Genomic DNA, 21088 nt, shown 5'->3' on the forward strand with positions numbered 1-21088 from the left:
TATAATAAATAATTACGTATAAGAGTTATTGGTTGAAATGCATAGATCAGGCCTAAAAACACCTGGGAAAGTGTTTCACTCTAATGGCACAGTGTTATACAAATACCTTCCTGCATGGCAACTGTTGCTCATGAAGGAAATTATGATGAATGGAACAAAATTGCGATGGTACAATTCTGGCTAGTAATGCAAATGAAACAACGGTGAAACACAACTTTTCCCAATAAGCTCTAATGTTCTTTTAAAAGCTTGTATGTTTAGCAGTGCATGTTTATAATTAGTGTTTAAAGTCAAAAACCTCAATAAACAACCCCTGAAGATTCTTTGTATAGCCTTCAGTATTTTTGAAGCTTTCAAATGTAGAGTGTGCTTTCTGCTTTGATTTCTTGTCTGCCATATCCGACTAACCTTTCCCCTTCCTTCTCTCTTCTGAAGCAGGTTTCTTCTGTATCTCTATGTCTGGGACTTTTCCACAGCTTCTTTTCCTGGCCCACTAAAGAAATGTAATCTCTGACTATACCAAAGGTTTCTATGAGGGTTACATAATTGTAAGTACAAGTGGAGATAATGGTTTATTTGATCAGTGTGTGAAATTCAGTCACTCCTGCCTTTGCCACTTTTTGCACCAATGGGCATCCACCATGCCCTGGGCCCTGGCTGAGATTTCCCCTCACCCAGCCAAACTGACCTTTTGCTTCCCACATAAAACTTCACTATTTGTCAACATGCGGCTATTGATTCCCACCCCCCAGCAGTAGATTGTGCAATGCATGCTGATGAGCAAGTAAGCAGTTAAAAATAAAAATAATCTATCAAAGAAATATATGAAATAACAAAAGACACTTGTAGAAAGAAAGCAAACGGTTCCCTTTCTCTTTCTTACCAGTCTTCCTTACTTTCTATCTCTTAGCTGTGTTTTCAGTGACATGACCACTCTGCTTGTGGCATTATTCACTATGGTTAATTGCATTAGAGTTTGAGTCTCAAACCCACAGGCTTTAAAGAAACATAGATGTATGTATCTTAAGAAGTGACTGAAGAACCTTTTCTCTGTTTGCTTCAGAAACCTTACGCTTGCCAGATTCCTGGATGCACCAAACGATACACAGATCCGAGCTCTCTAAGGAAGCACGTGAAGGCCCATTCCTCCAAAGACCAGCAGGCTCGGAAGAAGGTAACAGGGCAAGGGGGGTCTGCAAATGCAAGGAAAATGCAAGGGTGCAGTCCATACAGGATGCAATTATTTATTATTATTATTATTATTATTATTATTATTATTATTAGTGCAAATGCAAGGGTGCAGTCCATACAGTGGCGGAGAACAGGCAGGGGTGGGGCTGGCACGCATCCTGGGGGAGTTCATATCCAACTGTAAGAACCTACCCTCCAAGTGATGGGACCAGTGCCCATCCCCTCCTGGCAAATAGAAGGGGAAGAAATGGAGGCAGTGAGAGATTTTACTTTCTTGGGCTCCATGATCACTACAGATGGTGACAGCAGTCACAAAATTAAAAGACGCCTGTTTCTTGGGAGAAAAGCAATGACAAACCTAGACAGCATCTTAAAAAACAGAGACATCGCCTTGCCAACAAAGGTCCGTATAGTTAAAGCTATGGTTTTCCCAGTGGTGATGTATGGAAGTGAGAGCTGGACCATAAAGAAGGCTGGTCGCCAAAGAATTGATGCTTTTGAATTCTGGTGCTGGAGGAGACTCTCGAGAGTCCCATGGACTGCAAGAAGATCAAACCTATCCATTCTGAAGGAAATCAGCCCTGAGTGCTCACTAGAAGGACAGATCCTGAAGCTGAGGCTCCAATACTTTGGCCACCTCATGAGAAGAGAAGACTCCCTGGAAAAGACCCTGATGTTGGGAAAGATGGAGGGCACAAGGAGAAGGGGACGACAGAGGATGAGATGGTTGGATAGTGTTCGCGAAGCTACCAGGATGAGTTTGACCAAACTGTGGGAGGCAGTGGAAGACAGAAGTGCCTGGCGTGCTCTGGTCCATGGGGTCACGAAGAGGCGGACACGACTAAACGACTAAACAATAACAACACCCTCCAAGTGTCCTGATTTTCCAGGTAGTCTCAAAATTACGAAAGACGTCCTGGCTTCTGATTTGATCCCAGAATGTCCCTCTTTGCCACTGAGCTGGAAGAGGAGGGGGATCTGGCCCTGGTCCCAAGGGGCAGCTATGAGGGAGAATCCCATTGCCTCTCCATCGCTACCACTCCCAGCCTCCTTCCTTGTGGCTGCTCAGAGCAGCTTCTGGAGAGCAGGGAAGGAGGAGGAGGGGCTGCCTCTGCCAAGGCCCTGCCTGGCATGATGCCCTGGCTCTGAGGGGCAGGAACAAAGCAGAGCTCAAGGAAGCTTGGTTTGTTTGTTTTTTTTAAAAAATGCTTTGTGCATCTGCATCTAATCTTGCCCCTTTCTAAAATCTATTTAGCGGTGTGTGTTTTCCTTTTTGTAAAGCTTCCAAAAAATAAAATAAAATCATGATGAATGATAATGATGAAGAGAAACTGCACCTGAAGACAGACATGTATTGGGAGGTTTTTAATGCTCAATGTTTTTATTTTGTTTTTAGATATGCTGTAAGCTGCCCAGAGTGGCTGGGGAAACCCAACCGGATGGGCGCGGTAATAATAATAATAATAATAATAATAATAATAATAATAATAATCCCTGACAGATGGCCATCTAACCTCTGCTTAAAAACCTCCAAGGAAGGAGAGTCCACCACCTCCCGAGGGAGCCTGTTCCACTGTTGAACAGCTCTTCCTGTCAGAAAGTTTTAATAATAATAATAATAATAATAATAATAATAATTTCTTATTTATACCCTGCCCACCTGGCTGGGTTTCCCCAGCCACTCTGGGCGGCTTCCAACCAAATATTAAAATACAGTAATACATCAAACATTAAAAGCTGCCCTAAACAGGGCTGCCTTTAGATGTCTTCTAAAAGGCTGGTAGTTGTTCTTCTCTTTGACATCTGGTGGGAGGGCGTTCCATGGGGCGGGTGTCACTACCGAGAAGGCCCTCTGCCTGGTTCCCTGTAACTTGGCTTCTCGTAGCGAGGGAACCGCCAGAAGGCCCTCGGCGCTGGACCTCAGTGTCCAGGCAGAACTATGGAGTGGAGACGCTCCTTCAGGTCTACTGGACCGAGGTCGTTTAGGGCTTTAAAGGTCAGCACCAACCCTTTGAATTGTGCTCGGAAACGTACTGGGAGGCAGTGTAGGTCTTTCAAGACCGGTGTTATATGGTCTCGGCGGCCGCTAGACTATGTCTAGTCGGAATCTCATTTCCTGCAACTTGAAGCCATGGGCTCGAGTCCTACCCTCCAGAGCAGGAGAAAACAAGCTTGTTCCCTCCTCCATGCGACAGCCCTTCAGATATTTGAAGAGGGCTCTCATGTCTCCCCTCAGTCTCCTCGCTTCCTGATCTTCAGAAGGCTTGGCTTCTAGACCCTTGGTCATCCTAGTTGCCCTCCTCTGCACACATTCCATTCTGTGAATATTATGAACTGTGTCATAATTTCTAAATAATCATTTATTACTGCTTTAGAATGCAGTCGTACCCAATGCTGATGGAGAGGAGAGGAGCCGAGTTGCTTCTCAGTACGTGAGAGAGATCAGTGGAGTGAGGAACTCACTGTGTCCTCCTTTGAGTGTCTTCCTCATTCTTTCCGGCAAGGAAATAAATCAATGAAATGACCACTTTTATTCCTCACTTATTTTTAGTATGAGAGTTTACCTTCATTCTTGGTTTACTTTTGTATTCTTTTAACTTATCAACCCGAATCGGAAATACATTTGCTGAACAAAGTATGGTGCTGGGGGCGGGGGCACAAAAGGATTTGTGGCATTGATCAAAAGGGTTTTTAAATATGCCTTTAGGTTGTAATGTATAACATTTATAAGCTACAGTAAACTTACGGGATCTTTGAGAACCTCTGATGACTAACTCACTTCAGGTTTTGGTATTTGAAATATTTCCTGGCGTAATAATAAAATGTAAGAAACAATAAACCTTTAAAGTCAGAATTAAGGTTATTTACGACTTTAATTAAAAATGAAAATTGGCTTAATGTAAAAAAAAAAAAGAAGTCTTTCGAAAAATGTGAATTCATCAAAAATAACCATAAAAATTCCAAGGTGATAAAAGCACAGTGAGATAATAGCGCCAGCCCTAGGGAACCGTTGACTTGAATAGAATGAGACCCTTTGCTGTTCCACCCTGTTAGTCATGGATTTGTTTAATATATCTTGCTTGACTGCCTCTAATCCTCTTTTTAAATCTCCCCTCTGCACACCAAATGACATTATTTTGCTGTCTTGAGATATAACTTGCCCTTCAAACTGCCTCGCACACATTGTAAGTATTAGCGAGGGTCTGTTTATGTGCCATGAAGCCCATGTCCTTGTTTATTTTGAGAAAACCTGACCACAACAATAGGATGTCCATTGATTCCAGAACAGCTGGGATTTGTGTAATTGCGTCTGCATGTGGTTCCTCCGATATTGCCAGTATCCTAATTAATCATTAGGGCATTTTCCTTTGCCTTCTGGGAATTCATTCAAGGTTTGGGTAGTAATTTAAAGTGAGCTCCACATTCTATATGTACTTACTATTTGTACAATAAATGTAAACCACATCCAGGGAGACTGCAGGAAAAAATAGCAACTTTTTGCTTTTGAAAGCAATGACTAATGGCCTCCTCCCCTGTTGAGAAATGTAAGGGCCTTTCCTGGCAGTGTAAAATCACGTATGTCTATTTGCATGGTTATAAAGCCCAACCATAACTGAAAAGATTGTGCTAATTCAAAGGGTTTCCTAGTGATTAACTGTCCCTTGGCCTAAGGCAGACGGAACCACCGGAGTTTAACTAACTGAAGAGCCAAACCACCAGATACTTTATCTGTGCCCTTAAATCAGATTTTTTAAAAAGACAAGTTGTCAGCACTGATCCAGATTAATGTGTGGACAGGGGATTTCAACGCTTTGCTCATAGCTGTCAACCGTCCCTTATTTGGCGGGAAACTCCCTTATCCTAGCGCCGTGTCCCGCTGCTGTCCCTTACTGATGATGTCCCTTAAATTTCCCGGGTTTTAAAGGAAGCAGCTCCTCTCCCTCCCTCCCTGCCGGCTAGGGAGGAGGGAGGCTCCAACTGTGTTGCTTGGCTGCGTTGCTCACCCAATAAGGAGTTTAAGAACGACTGGGGGGTGGAGCTTGCATGCCTTGTGCCGATCAAATCGGCCACGTTGTCTGGGGACTCGCCTTTGCTCAGCGCTTCCCAGCAGAGAGGTGACGGTGGTTTTCCTTGCTGCATCCCCTTTGCCGGGTTGCTACACTGTGGGAACCACCGCTGGAGACTTCGTTTCGCTTCTGGCTTGGCTTTCTGCCTTTGGCTCGGAGGGGTTCAGAAGTTGAACATACCTGTGCTTGGAAAATCCCTTATTTTGGCCGCTGATCCCTTATTTTCGAGGCTGCTGGTCCCTTATTTACAAATCTGTAAGTTGACAGCTATGCTTTTGCCCCTACTTGGTTCTGATCCAGAACAGGGGGAAGTGGAGCTCATTGGTGTGGATGGGAGGAGGCTTGTGAAAAAGTGATCAAATGACAATTAGCAGCAGAGAACTGAAAGTCACACAACAGAATATTACAAGATGGAAACAGGCAATCAGATGAACCCAAACCCCACAGAATCTTTTTAAGAATACATTTCTGTATCACTTCGTGCTAGTTTGTATTTAATGTTTCATGCTGAAGGCTAGGCTTCAAATGAGGCACCAAATCCAGTCATTGCAGGAAGGCAACTTTCAGGTGTCCACAATCCCACATTCACATGGCAGCATCAACAGCAGATACCACCCAATGGATTTGGGAGAACGTTCATTCTTAAGGGATGAAAATTCTTGCACAGGTTCCTGGTGTCCAACAACAACATTTGGATGCTGGCCCCTAACAATGACCCTCCCTCTTTTTTTACAGAAGGGGGCGTACATCAATTGCCTGCTGATCATGGTCCTGGAATATAAATACCCAATTCCGTAAAAACCTCCTTTAAAAAAACTGGATTCCTTCCTGTTCCTATTAGCTGCTCTCTTGTTCCTTAGCTGCCCTGTGGGAGCAGCAGAATGAAATGTCCGGCTTCCTTACAGAGGGGAGACACTCAGCAACACAACCAGGCAGCAGTCAGAATATTTTTTGTTTAATTTAGTTCATTATATAGTCTGCCTATCCTTTAATCTCAGGGCGTCAGAAACTTTTTAAAAGATTAATGATGGAATAGTCCTATAATTCTCTTGGGCAATTCTAAGTAAGAAATCTTACACTTTGAAGATATTTGTGATTAAGCTGTGTCAAATATCCAAAAGGAGAAACTTCTAGAGTTGGGTAAAGATTTGCTTCTCTGTTTGCCCTCCCTAGGGGACGCGGGTGGCACTGTGGATTAAACCGCAGAGCCTAGGACTTGCCGATCAGAAGGTCGGCGGTTTGAATCCCCACAACGGGGTGAGCTCCCATTGCTCAGTCCCTGCTCCTGCCAACCTAGCAGTTCGAAAGCACGTCAAATTGCAAGTAGATAAATAGCTACCGCTCTGGCGGGAAGGTAAATGCTGTTTCCGTGCACTGCTCTGGTTCACTGGAAGCGGCTTAATCATGCTGGCCACCTGACCCGGAAGCTGTACGCCGGCTCCCTCGGCCAGTAAAGCGAGATGAGCGCCGCAACCCCAGAGTCGTTCACGACTGGACCTAATGGTCAGGGGTCACCTTTACCTTTACCTTGCCCTCCCTATTTGTATCTGGCGCAAAGAAGGCGTTATCAGTAAGCCACCAATAAGCCCCCTTGACTGATCAGAGAGATCTTGGTGGGAGTGAGTGGTGATCTTCAAATTCTTAGTCTAGGCTTCCACACATGTGCTCAGTTGTGAAGATCTTACTTGTGCCTGACCAGTCTATAACAATTTACATTATTGAAATTAGTATGCATAATAATAAAAACCCAATCCATGGATCATGCTTTTAAAACCGTCTGATGTTTTTCCTCAAACTATTACTATGCAATAGGTGGTTCCTCAATGCAAAAATTCCCATTAAGATGCATAACTACACAATCGCCCTATATACTTGTTGATTATTTCACATGTCCCAATCCATAAACTGCTATAATTAGAATGAAAATTCTGCGTTTTCCCAAAGAAAATGTGAAACTGTATGTGTTGCCGTTGTTGCTTATTTACTTGCAATTTCGAATTAATTGTCATACCAAGTTGGATCCAAACGTAGCAGTGCATGAAAGGAAAAACTCCTCCTCTCCACAGAAAGCTTTTGATCCAGCTGAGAGATTTTGCTGAGAAGATGGTGGAGGAGGAGTTTTTTCACCAATTCACCTTTACTCCCTGCTGTTCTCCCACTCTGTAAAGGAAGATTGCTCAGCAAAAGTCAGCTCCCTACTTGACCCACCATTGAGAGCAAAGCTGGAATCCAAGCCATCATATTGAATCAAAATAGTGATTTACAATACTTTTAAAAGTCTGTCTTTTAAGGATTAGGTACCAACTGTTTCTTTGTGATTTTTTTTTAAAGTTGCAGACATTTAAACAGCCAAATTAATAAAACCACACTAAGATAAACATTAGCATTTGCTTTCATGGAAAGAGTCCAGACGATTTATTTGTACTGCACACTGACTCAGATTATTGTTTTCAGTGCTGGAAGAGAAGCTGCCATCTTTGCTGTGTCCCAGCTTGAACAGCATGTCTGGCATTCGGATGTTGTTCAGAGAGAGAACTAAAAAGAGCAAGGATATCATTGATGTCAATGTCAACCATGCTTAAGATAGATAAAGACGAGCTTTTTGAATTTTTTAGTGGCAAGTGTGTGTCATAATCCTGATGCATGGTAATTGTGCTCTGTGTGCAATTAATCTTTGTTCCCTAACTCGATTATTTTTAGTTTCGCCACTGTCTATGAGGCAAACATATAATAGCAACCCTGGCTATATTTATTTCAATGAATATTTTTAATCTGGTGACATACTGCCAAAGTCAGTGTGCTGCCTTGAGGGATGCCTCGATGCATCTGTCTTTCTCAGTTTCACAGGCATGCAGATTTTATAGAAATTAAAAAAGAAAATCAAGACTCCAGGGAGAACAGAATCCTTCACTACAAGTTTGGCCCAGTTGAACGGCTGTAAACAGAAATGCTTTATCCAAGTTGGCTAAAGAGATTTCTCCACAGTGTCTAAATATCTTAACTTTTTGACACAGGAATGACTGCCAATTAGCAGGGAAAGAACTACTCCATAGTTCTTGGGTGGCTTCTGATTTTTACCATTAATTGCTATCACTTTAGAAAGTAAATAAGATTGGACAAGAACAGTCGAGAACAGGCTATTTTAAAACACAAAACGTTTGCATGTATCAAGCATAACGGCTGTGGTTTTGAATGCCATGTACAGCTGCAGGTTTTTTGGGGTGGGGGATGTATCTATTAAATGGATATTAGCTGGGTCTGCAGTGATAATTTTCCTTACTATTTCAAACGATTCTTACTGCAAGGCGAAGAACTTTGAAGCCAGATCTACTTGCCGGGGGCTGTTGTGTTCCTCCAGCAGTTGCCTCCACACAGGCCCAGTCCTATCATTGAGCAGAGGAAAGCAACCACCTCCGACAGCAGATACTAGGGCATGGGTCCAGCAGAAAGGGGGTAGACAACCGAGCTGGGAGTGCCATGGGGCCTGTGCTGCACCCTCCAAGATAATCCTACAGCCTTAGCAGAGTGTTGTTGTTGTTTAGTCGTTTAGTCATGTCCGACTCTTCGTGACCCCATGGACCAAAGCACGCCAGGCCTCCCTCCTGTCTTCCACTGCCTCCCACAGTTTGGTCAAACTCATGTTGGTAGCTCATGAGCTACCAACCATCTCGTCCTCTGTTGTCCCCTTCTCCTTGTGCCCTCCATCTTTCCCAACATCAGGGTCTTTTCCAGGGAGTCTTCTCTTCTCATGAGGTGGCCAAAGGACTGGAGCCTCAGCTTCAGGATCTGTCCTTCCAGTGAGCACTCAGGGCTGATTTCCTTCAGAATGGATAGGTTTGATCTTCTTGCAGTCCATGGGACTCTCAAGAGTCTCCTCCAGCACCATAATTCAAAAGCATCAATTCTTCGGCAATCAGCCTTCTTTATGGTCCAGCTCTCACTTCCATACATCACTACTGGGAAAACCATAACTTTAACTATACGGACCTTTGTTGGCAAGGTGATGTCTCTGCTTTTTAAGATGCTGCCTAGGTTTGTCATTGCTTTTCTCCCAAGAAGCAGGCGTCTTTTAATTTCGTGACTGTTGTCATCATCTGTAGTGATCATGGAGCCCAAGAAAGTAAAATCTCTCACTGCCTCCATTTCTTCCCCTTCTATTTGCCAGGAGGTGATGGGACCAGTGGCATGATCTTTGTTTTTTTGATGTTGAGCTTCAGACCATATTTTGCACTCTCCTCTTTCACCCTCATTAAAAGGTTCTTTAATTCCTCCTCACTTTCTGCCATCATGGTTGTGTCATCTGCATATCTGAGGTTGTTGATATTTCTTCCAGCAATCTTAATTCCGGCTTGGGATTCATGCAGCCCAGCCTCTCGCATGATGAATTCTTCATATAAGTTAAATAAGCAGGGAGACAATATTTATATTTATTTATATCCTGCCTTTTTCCTTGGCAGCACTCAAGGCTGCTTATAGATAAAAACAAGAACCTCTGAAAACATAGGGAAAAAACAATATTAAAAAACAAACACTGATAGAATTAAAACAATATAAGTATATAACATTTGTTTAAAACATGCAAATAACTACAATAAAAACAGCAAGGCAACAGCCCCTTAAAGGCAGGCCTGTTGGAATAAGGAAGTTTTCACCTGCCGGTGAAAGATAACAAGGAGGGAGCCAGGTAGAGGACGCTATGCTACTGCTAGCATTAAAGTAAGATTCATCTGTCAATCAAGTCAGCTTTTGCATGTGGGGCGCCATCTTGCCTTTGCCTCCGGCAGCTCAGTAGCCCTCCGTCCACTGCATGATGGCAAACCACTTTTGAAACGAAGGTGTCTTTTAAAGCTAAATGGATCTTGACAATCCTCAGAGGAGGCCCTGCTGGCCGTACCATGGGCAGCAAACCGCCACCTGGAAACCTCATGAAAATGGGCCTTTTCGGTGGTACCCTCTGGAATACACTTTCTGCCTGGGCCAAGACCTTACGCTCCTCATTATATTATACAATGTTTTTCCCAGGCAATGCTAATCGTACACAAATAGTTTCTGCAAAGATCAAACACTGTGCTTGCAGGGGTGGACTCTGGTAATCTGTTATAACATGGCACCCTCTGCCAGGCCAACATTTGACACCCCCAAATGGATCTTCTCGATAATGGATCATCTCCATTTTGTGCCCCCTCGGCTCGGCGCCCAGTGAGGGGGAACAATGCCCTCAATCTGGCACTGATGCTTGGTTTTGTCTGCTAGACATTCTAGCAGACATTTTCACAGCAAAATGGTACAGGAACTCAGGCAAAATAGTAGAAGGACTGGCAGCAATGCAGCTTGCAAAGCATCAGTTTGGTTGTTATTAGGCTTTGGTGGTAGTTATGAGTTTTCAGTTTTCAGCTGTTGGTTCTACATGCAAAGAAGCAAGCATCAGAGATGTTTGTAACATTTGTCTTGGTATTTATTTTTATTCCTTGGTAATTTATTTAAATGTGTTTCTTTCTAAAAATAATGCTATTGCTCTTTGCATGAACTTTTATAAATTTAGCAACAAAACTCCCTTTCATCTTTCTTCCTTCTCATAAGTGGAATAAAATAGAACAGAACACGCAATCATCATAATTGTCTTGAATCGCCTTCTATACCAACGTCTCAAGGAAATTTACCATAAAAATAATCAATTACATTTCTGCGTTGTATAGGTTTGAGGCAATATGGCAGCAGGTTAGGCAAAGTGTCTTCAGAGCTTATACCTTTAGTTTCTAGTTGCCTTTCTTCAAAATTATATTTCACATTTCATTGTTAAAGCTGCAAGAGAGAGTATAAAGGGGACAGGAAAATTTTAATTTTATTACTTTGTACACACTTAAATTTTGAATATATCTTCATTCATTTGTTTTCTACGGAATCCAATTGAAATATTTCATTAATGCAAGAGGAGGAATTGCATCTGGGGGCTAAGGGTCACTAAGCAGTGCCCATGGCAACTAAGAAGCCATTCCTCACAAAAATGCTGCAAAGAGTAAGTGTTTTAATCCTAACTGTAATCCCCTTACTTCCTGTTCTCAAATGAAATATAAATCAGACACTGTGGAGCAGAGCAGTTTTTCTCAAAGGGGATGTTGGTGCAAAAGGATTAGAGATGGGCAGAAGCGTTTGAGGAATTTAATTATGCTATTTGTTGTGAAATGCTGGTGACTCTGATCAACAATTCTTTTGACTACAGTGACTGAAAACAACAAAACAGACTTTGCACATGAATGGTGGGTTGGCTTTTGTCCCCATCCCCTTTTGTCCCTCTTGTTTCATCATTACTTCTAATTGTTGTGACACAAAAGCTGTCGCATTTGCACTCTCTGTTTCCTCAATGTGGGGTTTAAGCATTATAGGGTCTCCACCAACCTATAGGAAAGAGGTGCAATTCATTAATTTATAGCTTTCCATGTACCTTACTCATGTTTGATACTGTTGTAGTTGTTTAAAAAGTGTTTCTATATTGCAGTATTTTGTTTATAGATGATTATCAAGTCTTTTTTTTAATAATAATTTTTATTAAGTTTTCCATCTAACAATCCAATCATATCATATTAATTATTCCAAATTATACCAATACATATCCTAAAGTCCAAATATTTTGCCAAATTATAATTTTTTGTTGGGGGTTCCCATGCTTCGACTTCATTAGGGTCCAATCATCTCATATTTCTGCTGCTTTTAGTATGCACCAGTCCCATCTTTCAATCTTCTTGTTGTTATCCTTTTTCTTCTTAATAGCCTCTGAGTTGTTTCCACAGGCGGTTAAAGTAAGCAATATTATGTTTCTGTGTGAACTTTGTAAGGCTCTCCCTTTTTTTAAAAGCTGGTAAGTCTTTTGTTTGCAATAAATCCTCACACGCTGTTATTTATGCTGAATCCATCCAAAAGTCCTCCTCGGATAGCAGACGCCATCTTTCTCAGTTCCGATGAAATAGAATCTAGGCGTTTGCTCATTAATTTTCCAAGACAAGTTGCACCATAAATTAGCCTTGGATTATCAAGTCTTTGAGCCCAATACAAAGAGGAAAGGCAGGAGACTAGAAGTGTCCATTGGAACTGAGCTCATCCTGAACTGACCTGGGCTGCATCAGAAACGTTCCGGGTTTGCCTGAACCAAATTGCAGACCCTCCAACATTTCTCAAATGAAAATAGGGACATCCTATTCCATAATGATAATTTTACTATTTATACCCCACACATCTTGTTGGGTTGCCCCAGCCACTCTAGGCAGCTCCCAAAAACATAATAAAACATTAAAAAAACTTTCCTGTACAGGATTGCCTTCAGACGGCTTAAGGGTCGGATAACTCCATACCCTCCAACATTTCTCTGATGAAAACAGGGACATCCTAAGAAAAAATGGGATGTTCTAGGATCAAATCAGAAACTGGGATGGCTTCTCTAAATCTGGGAGGTCCCTGGAAAATAGGGACAATTGGAGGGTCTGAAAATGGGATCCCTCTGAGTCACCCCAAACGGAATCAGGAGCCTCCAAAGTGGTTTGGGGCTATTGAGACATTTTAAAAACTGTGCAGTCAATGTGTCGACAAAAATCGAAACGTTGCCCCTCCCCTCACACATGCCACATAAGAAAAATACAGTGGTACCTCAGGTTACATATGCTTCAGGTTACATACACTTCAGGTTACAGACTCCACTAACCCAGAAATAGTGCATCAGGTTAAGAACTTTGCTTCAGGATGAGAACAGAAATTGTGCTCCAGCGGCGCGGCAGCAGCAGGAGGCCCCATTAGCTAAAGTGGTGCTTCAGGTTAAGAACAGTTTCAGGTTAAGAACGGACCTCCGGAACGAATTAAGTACTTAACCCAAGGTACCACTGTACTACCACGTAAGAAAAAAGGGCAAGGTCCTTTGTGGCAGACAGCTATAGCTTCTTATCAGAGGGAATGATTTTCTGAGCTTTCAAATCACAGTGCTTTGGGCTAGGAGTTGAAACAACACATCCCCTTCTTCTTGTTCCCTTGCTAGTTGTGCTACTGGTTCATGCTTGAACTATACTGGACGTTCAAGTCCTCCTGACTCTCACGCCTCTCCACCGCTGGGCTACACACAGATCAGCCCCAGAGCTCACTAACATTCACCACACCAAGAACTTCCTCTCTTGGTTCTTCTCTATTATATACTCTTCTTGAAAAGTATGAACTCAGACCTTGGTAACATGGCGCCCTGTGTGAGACCAAAATGCTTGCTTCGGGAAGGGGGTGTAAGGACTCTGGCAGGGTCCGAGAGCCCCCCTGCCTCTTTCCCAAAGCTGGGTGTGTGCTTACTAGGCTTGGGGGTGGGAAGGCACCCCCTTGGCCCCCATACCTTGTGGGGGGACAGTTTGCGCTGCCCTAGATCCCCCTCTGCTTTTGAATTCTGGTGCTGGAGGAGACTCTTGAGAGTCCCATGGACTGCAAGAAGACCAAACCTCTCCATTCCTAAGGAAATCAGCCCTGAGTGCTCACTGGAAGGACAGATCCTGAAGCTGAGACTCCAGTACTTTGGCCACCTCATGAGAAGAGAAGACTCCCTGGAAAAGGCCCTGATGTTGGGAAAGATTGAGGACACAAGGAGAAGGGGACGACAGAGGACGAGATGGTTGGACAGTGTTCTCGAAGCTACCAGCATGAGTTTGACCAAACTGCAGGAGGCAGTGGAAGACAGGAGTGCCTGGCGTGCTCTGGTCCATGGGCTCACGAAGAGTCGGACACGACTAAACAACAACAACAACAAGAACCCCCTCACCCTTCTGTCTCTCCAACTGTCATCACTCACCCTTCAGCTAGTATCCTGCAGCTAAAAGAAAGAGCCTTACACCACCTTCAAGGCTGTATCTTATGAAACAGACTGTGACCCAGAAAAGCTTATGCCATAATGTATGTGTGTGTTTGTGTGCCTTCAAGGTGCCTGAAGACTGTTGCTTTCACTCATCATTAGCTTCCTAGGCACTATCCATCTTCCTCTGTTGATAGAACAAGGCAGCTTCCCATCTCTCCCTCTCATGCAGCCTGATTTGTCAGGATGGCCATCAAAAGCCCTGCTTAACTGTATTTTCAGACCATAGGATTTGTCTCAGCACTGTGTTATGCAAAGAGTAGTCATGTTTCTCCAAACTTAAAGCCACTCCTCACAGCTGTAATGATGATAAAAGGCCCCAAGGTGCTCAGAAGAAGATGGAAACCATAAATCTTATGGCAGGCTGCCACCTGCTGCAACTTGCTAGGACAGCTCCCTCACTGCTATCTGTCATGTTTGCCAAGCTGCAGCTGGGTTGACTTTGCAACATTCTGTAAAAATAGCAAAGTTTAGTATGCTCTTGCAGGAGCAAATTAAGATTGGGTCAAAAAGCACTGTGGGAACATCATTGGTAAACCTGGAAAAGAGAGTGGCTGGACAGGTTTCTCACCTTTCGGGTTCTGGATGGGAAGATGAGAGTCTCTGTATGCTTGTGATAATCTTCCTGTTTGGTCCATTGGTGGGGCAAGATACTATTTCCAGCTAATGTGGGATCTCAGCTTCAGGGCAAGTGTTTTGAAGATGTCTGTTATGTACTGTGTTGAATAGGATCCAAAATGCAGCAGTCTGATTGGTCCTAGAACAATAGGATCCAAAATGCAGCAGTCTGATTGGTCCTAGAACAATAGGATTCAGAATGCAGCAGTCTGATTGGTCCTAAAACAGCAGTATGATTGGTCTGCAGGAGCCACCCAATCCAGCTCCAGATGGAAGTGAATCCACAACCTGATTGGCTTACAGGAGAATTCCAGAATTAGCCAATCACGTAGAGCCCATTGTGTAAATAATGTATATAAAGCAGATACTTTAGGGAAACATCCTTTCCTCCTCACCACTATGAGCTGAATAAAGAGCATGAAATCCACTCTAGACTCTGAGTATATTTCAATGTCCTTTCCCAGGAGTATATATATGTGGGTAGATGAGGGCTTGTTTGGCTCTCCCATCTCTGTAGATGCAGCCGGAGTGTTGTGGCATCCTTGGAGGTCTTACTCTCATTCAGGATTTCCTTTGACTATCATTCCAAACTTTGGGACTAGGTCTGCAAAGGGTTATTTTATCTAATGCTGCAGCCATAGGAAAGGGCATCACCTGCACCCTCACAGCATGTCTCTCCGACTCCAAAATGCTTCTCAAGTGTCTTTAATGTCAGGCTTCAGATGGATTCCTAAATGCTACAATAATAGGAAATATGAGTCTAGCTATCGAAGGCACCATTATTCTCTCAAAAATGTTTTGATAGCAAGCTTATCTGCGTGGGTGTACATGCATCAAGCTATTTTTCTCTTGGCTGAGCTTATTCAGAAGCATATTTTAGTGGCATCTGATTTCCACGGAACAATGATGACTACCAAGGTGTCCATGAAGAAAACATGAGTCTGATAAACAACGACGATAAGGAAAGTGCTAAAGAAAAGATCTTTTGATGGGGAGCCTTTTCCTTTGGAAGCATCTCATGCCTCCGACCAACTGAATGCCTGTTCTTGCACTCAAACATAATGCAGCCGCAAATTGAGGGATTTAGGGGCCTTGTTCCATTTCAATTACATTCCCTTGATTTGCTAAATCTTGGGTGATTATCCAATCATACCTGAAATGAGGAAATGATGGGAGTTGAGTTTCCATCTCTTGTCCTAAGAGATTATAAGCATTAGAACTGTCAAAGGGGGGAAAGCACGTGTGTGTGTGCATGTATATATCTCGCTATAAATGGTGCCTTGTTTTCTGCTGTACCTAAGTAAGAATAACATTGCTCCTGGGAACTGCTCAGGTTCCAAATGCAAAGTTTGTCATATTAAAAGGAGGATCTGAATACCTCGCATGAAAACAATGTATTGTATATTTCAAAGCGAGTAGATCAAGTGTGCCGAATACTGGAGAGCAACTCCATTAAATACAGGGAGCGAAACATTTGGGTTCATACCATTATTATATCTTTAAATTCAGTGCAAGTACTTTGGAAACATTGCAGCAGATTTCAGGATTGATGGCTGGGTTAATATATCACTTACTAGTGTATTATGGAACATATTTCCATGGGCACAAATTGGGCAAGATTTTGGTCACAGGCCATATCTGTAGGACGGATTATTTTTCATCTAAGAACACACAATATTTGACTTCATATTCATGAATCAAAGACAGTATTACAACTATAAAATCACAGCAAACAAGCTTGAGCATGGACAGAATTCAGTTAACCAGTGCACTGGTTTGTTTCCAGGTCTAACTAAATGTTGCAAGTGTAATAAAAGCGGATGAGGGAGGGGGAGATTTGGGGCAGAGAAGTTATGGGGTAGAGGGGTTATTTCCCCCTGCATTTCTGATTCCAAGAAATTTTTCCTACCCTCAGCACCACAAACATGTCATTTATTTTGCAAACAATGTGATAGGGTGGATCATTGGACATTTATTACCACTATTCACATTTCCATGTAACATTTTCAGTTGAACAATACTGTGTGTGATTCCTTTTTGTTCCATTGGGGCAAGTCTCACTTCACTTTTTGTAATCAAGCACTATGTGTACACTCAGGTTCAAAATACCAGGTTCAAAATACACACGAGCCACAAAAAAGGCAGTATATGCACATATAAGGTAAAGGTAAAGGGACCCCTGACCATTAGGTCCAGTCATGGCCGACTCTGGGGTTGCAGCGCTCATCTCGCTTTATTGGCCAAGAGAGCCGCGTATAGCTTCCAGGTCATGTGGCCAGCATGACTAAACCACTTCTGGTGAACCAGAGCAGTGCACGGAAACGCTGTTTACCTTCCCGCCGGAGCGGTACCTATTTATCTACTTGCACTTTGACGTGCTTTCGAACTTCTAGGTTAGCAGGAGCAGGGACTGAGCAACGGGAGCTCACCCCGTTGCGGGGATTCGAACCACCAACCTTCTGATCGGCAAGTCCTAGGGACCCGCGTCCCTATATGCACATGTACTTTTCTCCATTTGTCCTTAAAATACATGCATATAGGGAATCACATCCTTTCTCGCAGCCTGCATGTGACTTGAGAAACAAATCTATTTTGTGTGTGTATTTTTTGTGTTCCTAAAAAATGCAAAAACTCAAACCACACTTTGCTTCATTCTTTATTATTCCTCCTTTTCCCCATATTCTGAATCCAATTACACATAGCTGGGATGCTGATAAAGGAAAGAGATCAGCTCCATACAGTATAATAATAATAATAATAATAATAATAATAATAATAATAATAATAGATACATTGCTGGCAAGCTGAGTTGTAAAGGAACCTTTTTAAAGGCAAATATAAACATAGGATAAATAATATGTAGCCTTGAAATCTTTCTTGGGAAGGTTAATTGTTTTTGAACAATGTTTCATGGCAATTAGTGCCACTTTCACTACTTATTCTAAGAATCTGGATGGGGAAAATGTAGATACCTTTGACCTTAGAAATATACGTGGATAATAGCAGTAATAGCTGTTAAGCAATGCAGAGTGGAGTTCATGGTTACAGCATGAGAAACATCTGGGTCCTGGAGGTGGGAGACGCATGAGGGATAAATGAGAAAAGATACAAGAACTCATCGTACATATTTCTGGTTTTGCTTCTTAGCAAAATGGGGACAGGGGTGTGAGAGCAGCTATCAAGACAGGACAACAGCTTGGGATGGAAGTGGCCACAACTTTGTTGATTACAGATGTCAGAAGGCTTTGGTATAGGCACTGGGGATGCATCCAGTGGATCAACCAACCCAATTTCTGGTTGATTTCTTCACCAGAACCCCCTAGGATGCAGATCAAATAGGGAGAACTCCCTAGGATGCTCTTTTGGGGAGTTCTGAGGTCCATTGGCCACCATCTTGGCCTTCAGACAAAACTTCCCCCCTAAACCCCTTTACCGGGATACTCTGACAATTTGTTCCAGTTGGATAGACTGCGAAGTCATTCTGTGTTATGCTGTCCATAAGCATCAATGTGCCATTTTCACCATTCTCAGCAAATGCATTTGTTATGCTCCAAATGTTGAGATTACTGTATTTTTCGCTCTATAAGAGACACATTTTCCCCTCCAAAAATTAAGGGGAAATGTGTGTGTGTCTTATGGAGCGAATGCAGGCTCCTTGGCTTCAGCGATAGCAACGCAAAGACTCCGAAGCGCAGTGGAAGCGCTCCCGCTGTGCTCCGAAGGCTTCGGGTTGCCTTCACTGAAGCCAGCAGAGTCTTGCTCTCCAGGCTTCAGCGAAAGGAACCCGAAGCCTCCAGAAGCTTCGGGTTCCTTTCGCTGAAGGGTATGTGCCCCTTCAGCTAAGGTGCAGCACCCCTTCAGCTAAGCAGGAGGAGAAATGGAAGGGGCTCCATTTCTCCTGCCGCTTCACTGAAGGGGCACTGCACAGAGAGGGGAAGATTTTTCCCCCTTGTTCTCCCCCTCTAAAAGAAGCTGCGTCCTATGGTCGGGTGCGTCCTATAGAGCAAAAAATACGGTACATGCTTGCTCCTGGTCTTTAAAACATGGGGGTGTGTGTGTGTAATGCAATCATCTGATTTCATTTTGTTATCACTGAAACATAATGATATTATTATGTTTCGTTATTTTGGTGTTTGCTGTTTCTCTGAAACACATGGTTTTTCTCTTTTCTGTGCTTGTATTTCAGTTGCGTTCAAGTATAGAGCTTGACCAGGACATTCTCAATGACTGTCTCACCATCCAGCCTCTCCAACCTCCTGCATCTCCCCAGGGCACTTCAGAAAGCACCGTCAGACAATCTCCAGGACCTGTGCATGACATTTACACAGGTATGGTATAGGGGAAAAGGGAAAGAAACGTTATGTACAGGGTAGGATTCCAGGAAATAATTTTGTTGCCCATAAAAGCAAAGGAACGGACAATAAAAATGAATTGACAATAAAAGCAAAACAATTTTAATCTGGAGTCAGTGTGAAAGTTTCATGAAGGATACAAGTATGATCTCGAAAAAGGAAAGAACTGTAAAGCCCAATTAAATTTACAGGGAGAAAATTAAGAGCAATTTCCCCAAGAAACCAAAGGGAGTTTACGGTATCATCTTGGAAAACATCTTAATTCAGGTTAATCCAGGCCTCCAAGCCAAAAATGAAGCTTCAGGCACCCCTTTCACTCTTATGGGGAAACATTTTTAAGGCTGTAAGTTTTTCTCTTTTTGAGAGACATGGATGGAATTACAGATATAGAAGCCCCTTCTGAGTGGATATATGCCTTTAAACTTGCTTGGAGGAGGAAATAAAAGGGATTCACTTCCCTTCTGTGGTTTTAGGAACAGTGATTTTATTAGGAATATGGCAGGCATCGAAGGGGTGTCCCTAGGAAAGGAATGTACAGACTTCCAAAAGGATGGGAGATGTAACAAATGAGAGAAGGTAAATGGAAAAAAACTAGACTGAGACTTGAGTTCTTCTCAGGATAATTGTGATGGCCTGGGATTCAGATTCAGAGGCTGAACCTGAGGAATCCCAGCCTGCACAGGAGTCCCCGCCTCCAGAACCAGCTGAGCTGGGGCTGGGGCATGAACCTGAAGGGCCCTCACCTGTGCGGGATCCTCAGGTGCAGGCATCAGCTGAGTCTGCTCTGGCTCCTGAGGCGATGGAGGACCCATTGCCTGCAGGTGCTCCACTCTCAGCCCCGTCAGAGGAAGCTGAGGTTGCCTCTGGGTCCGGTAAGCCTCCAGCCTCTCCTGAGCTGGAGAGGCTCAGGGCAGAGAAGCGGAGCGAACTAAGTTCCCGCAGGAGGAGTGCTCGCCTCCAGGCCAGGAGAGGTTCGGGGCCGCCCTATGCCTCGGGGCATATAAAAGCCAGCCAGCCCCAGTCCCCAGTTGCGGGAGCAACATTGGTGGTTGTCAGTCCCTGCCTGAACCCTGCCCAGCACCCAGCTTTGACTTTTACGGACTGCCTTCATATTGCTTCATCATCCACAGACTGGACTTGGACCTTGCCTCTTGATTAACCCCTGGGACCACCACAATAATCACAGAAAGCTGCCTTATATTGAGCCAGACCATTAATCTACCTGGCTCAATATGATCTGCACTAATTGGCGAGCAGGGTTTCTGACAGGGTTTTCCCACCCTCACCCTACATGGAAACCAGGGAGTGAATCTGAGATTTCTAATAGGCTGGCCACGTGCTTGATCCCTGATCCATGGCCCTTCTTCCAAAGGAGGATTGCAATACTCTGCCTTTACTTTATATTTAATGCCTATGGAGGAGGTCATTTGGGTCACTGCAGATTACTATACAGGGTTGAGGAAAAACTGCGCTTGTTTAAATCACCCCTTATATGCAGTTATTAAAAGAAAGCACACCCTGTCCGTCATTGCAACCGGTCACAGATTTAGCAGTGGTAAAGAGCAATTCAGTATCAAGTGATGGGTTAACGGATACATACACAATTTGTTTTCTTTCCCTCCTGCTGGTGCCAGACTAAACTGGCTAAAATCAAATGAGGGATATGCAATGCACCCGGGACAACTTGATGATAGTGAGGGAGCTGACGCATGAAAAATGTTATTATACAACGACTGAAGATTCATTGGACCCCTCTCTGCTTTAGTTAGCCAGCTTTTTATAATCCCCATGAATAGCCTCTGCTGTGACCCTCACAATCATTTTGCAAACTAACTACAAGAGAAGGAAAAGAACCAATAAAATCCCTACATGCTGCTAGAATGCATAGCAATAATGGGGGACCTGCTGTGAAACAATATAGAACATGTCAGTGATGCCGGAGGAAAGGGTGAAGTTCGCGATGGAGCTCCGCCCTGGTCCCAAGAGGTCAC

At 43.4% G+C, this 21088-nt stretch overlaps 1 protein-coding gene across 5 annotated transcripts in view; it reads left to right on the top strand.

The window, feature by feature from the left end:
* The window catches only part of GLIS3 (GLIS family zinc finger 3), a 187927-nt gene that overhangs the window by 123067 nt on the left and 43772 nt on the right, over positions 1-21088 (top strand). For all 5 annotated transcript variants that reach the window (XM_083593057.1, XM_083593058.1, XM_083593056.1 and 2 more), the window contains 2 exons: positions 1064-1174; positions 18932-19073. In XM_083593057.1, the coding sequence (XP_083449183.1) occupies positions 1064-1174; positions 18932-19073 (253 nt within the window). The remainder of the gene's footprint in view (positions 1-1063; positions 1175-18931; positions 19074-21088) is intronic.

This window comes from Podarcis filfolensis (genome assembly GCF_964270895.1).
Source record: "Podarcis filfolensis genome assembly, chromosome: 17".
In the NCBI taxonomy this organism is placed as follows: Eukaryota; Metazoa; Chordata; class Lepidosauria; order Squamata; family Lacertidae; genus Podarcis; species Podarcis filfolensis.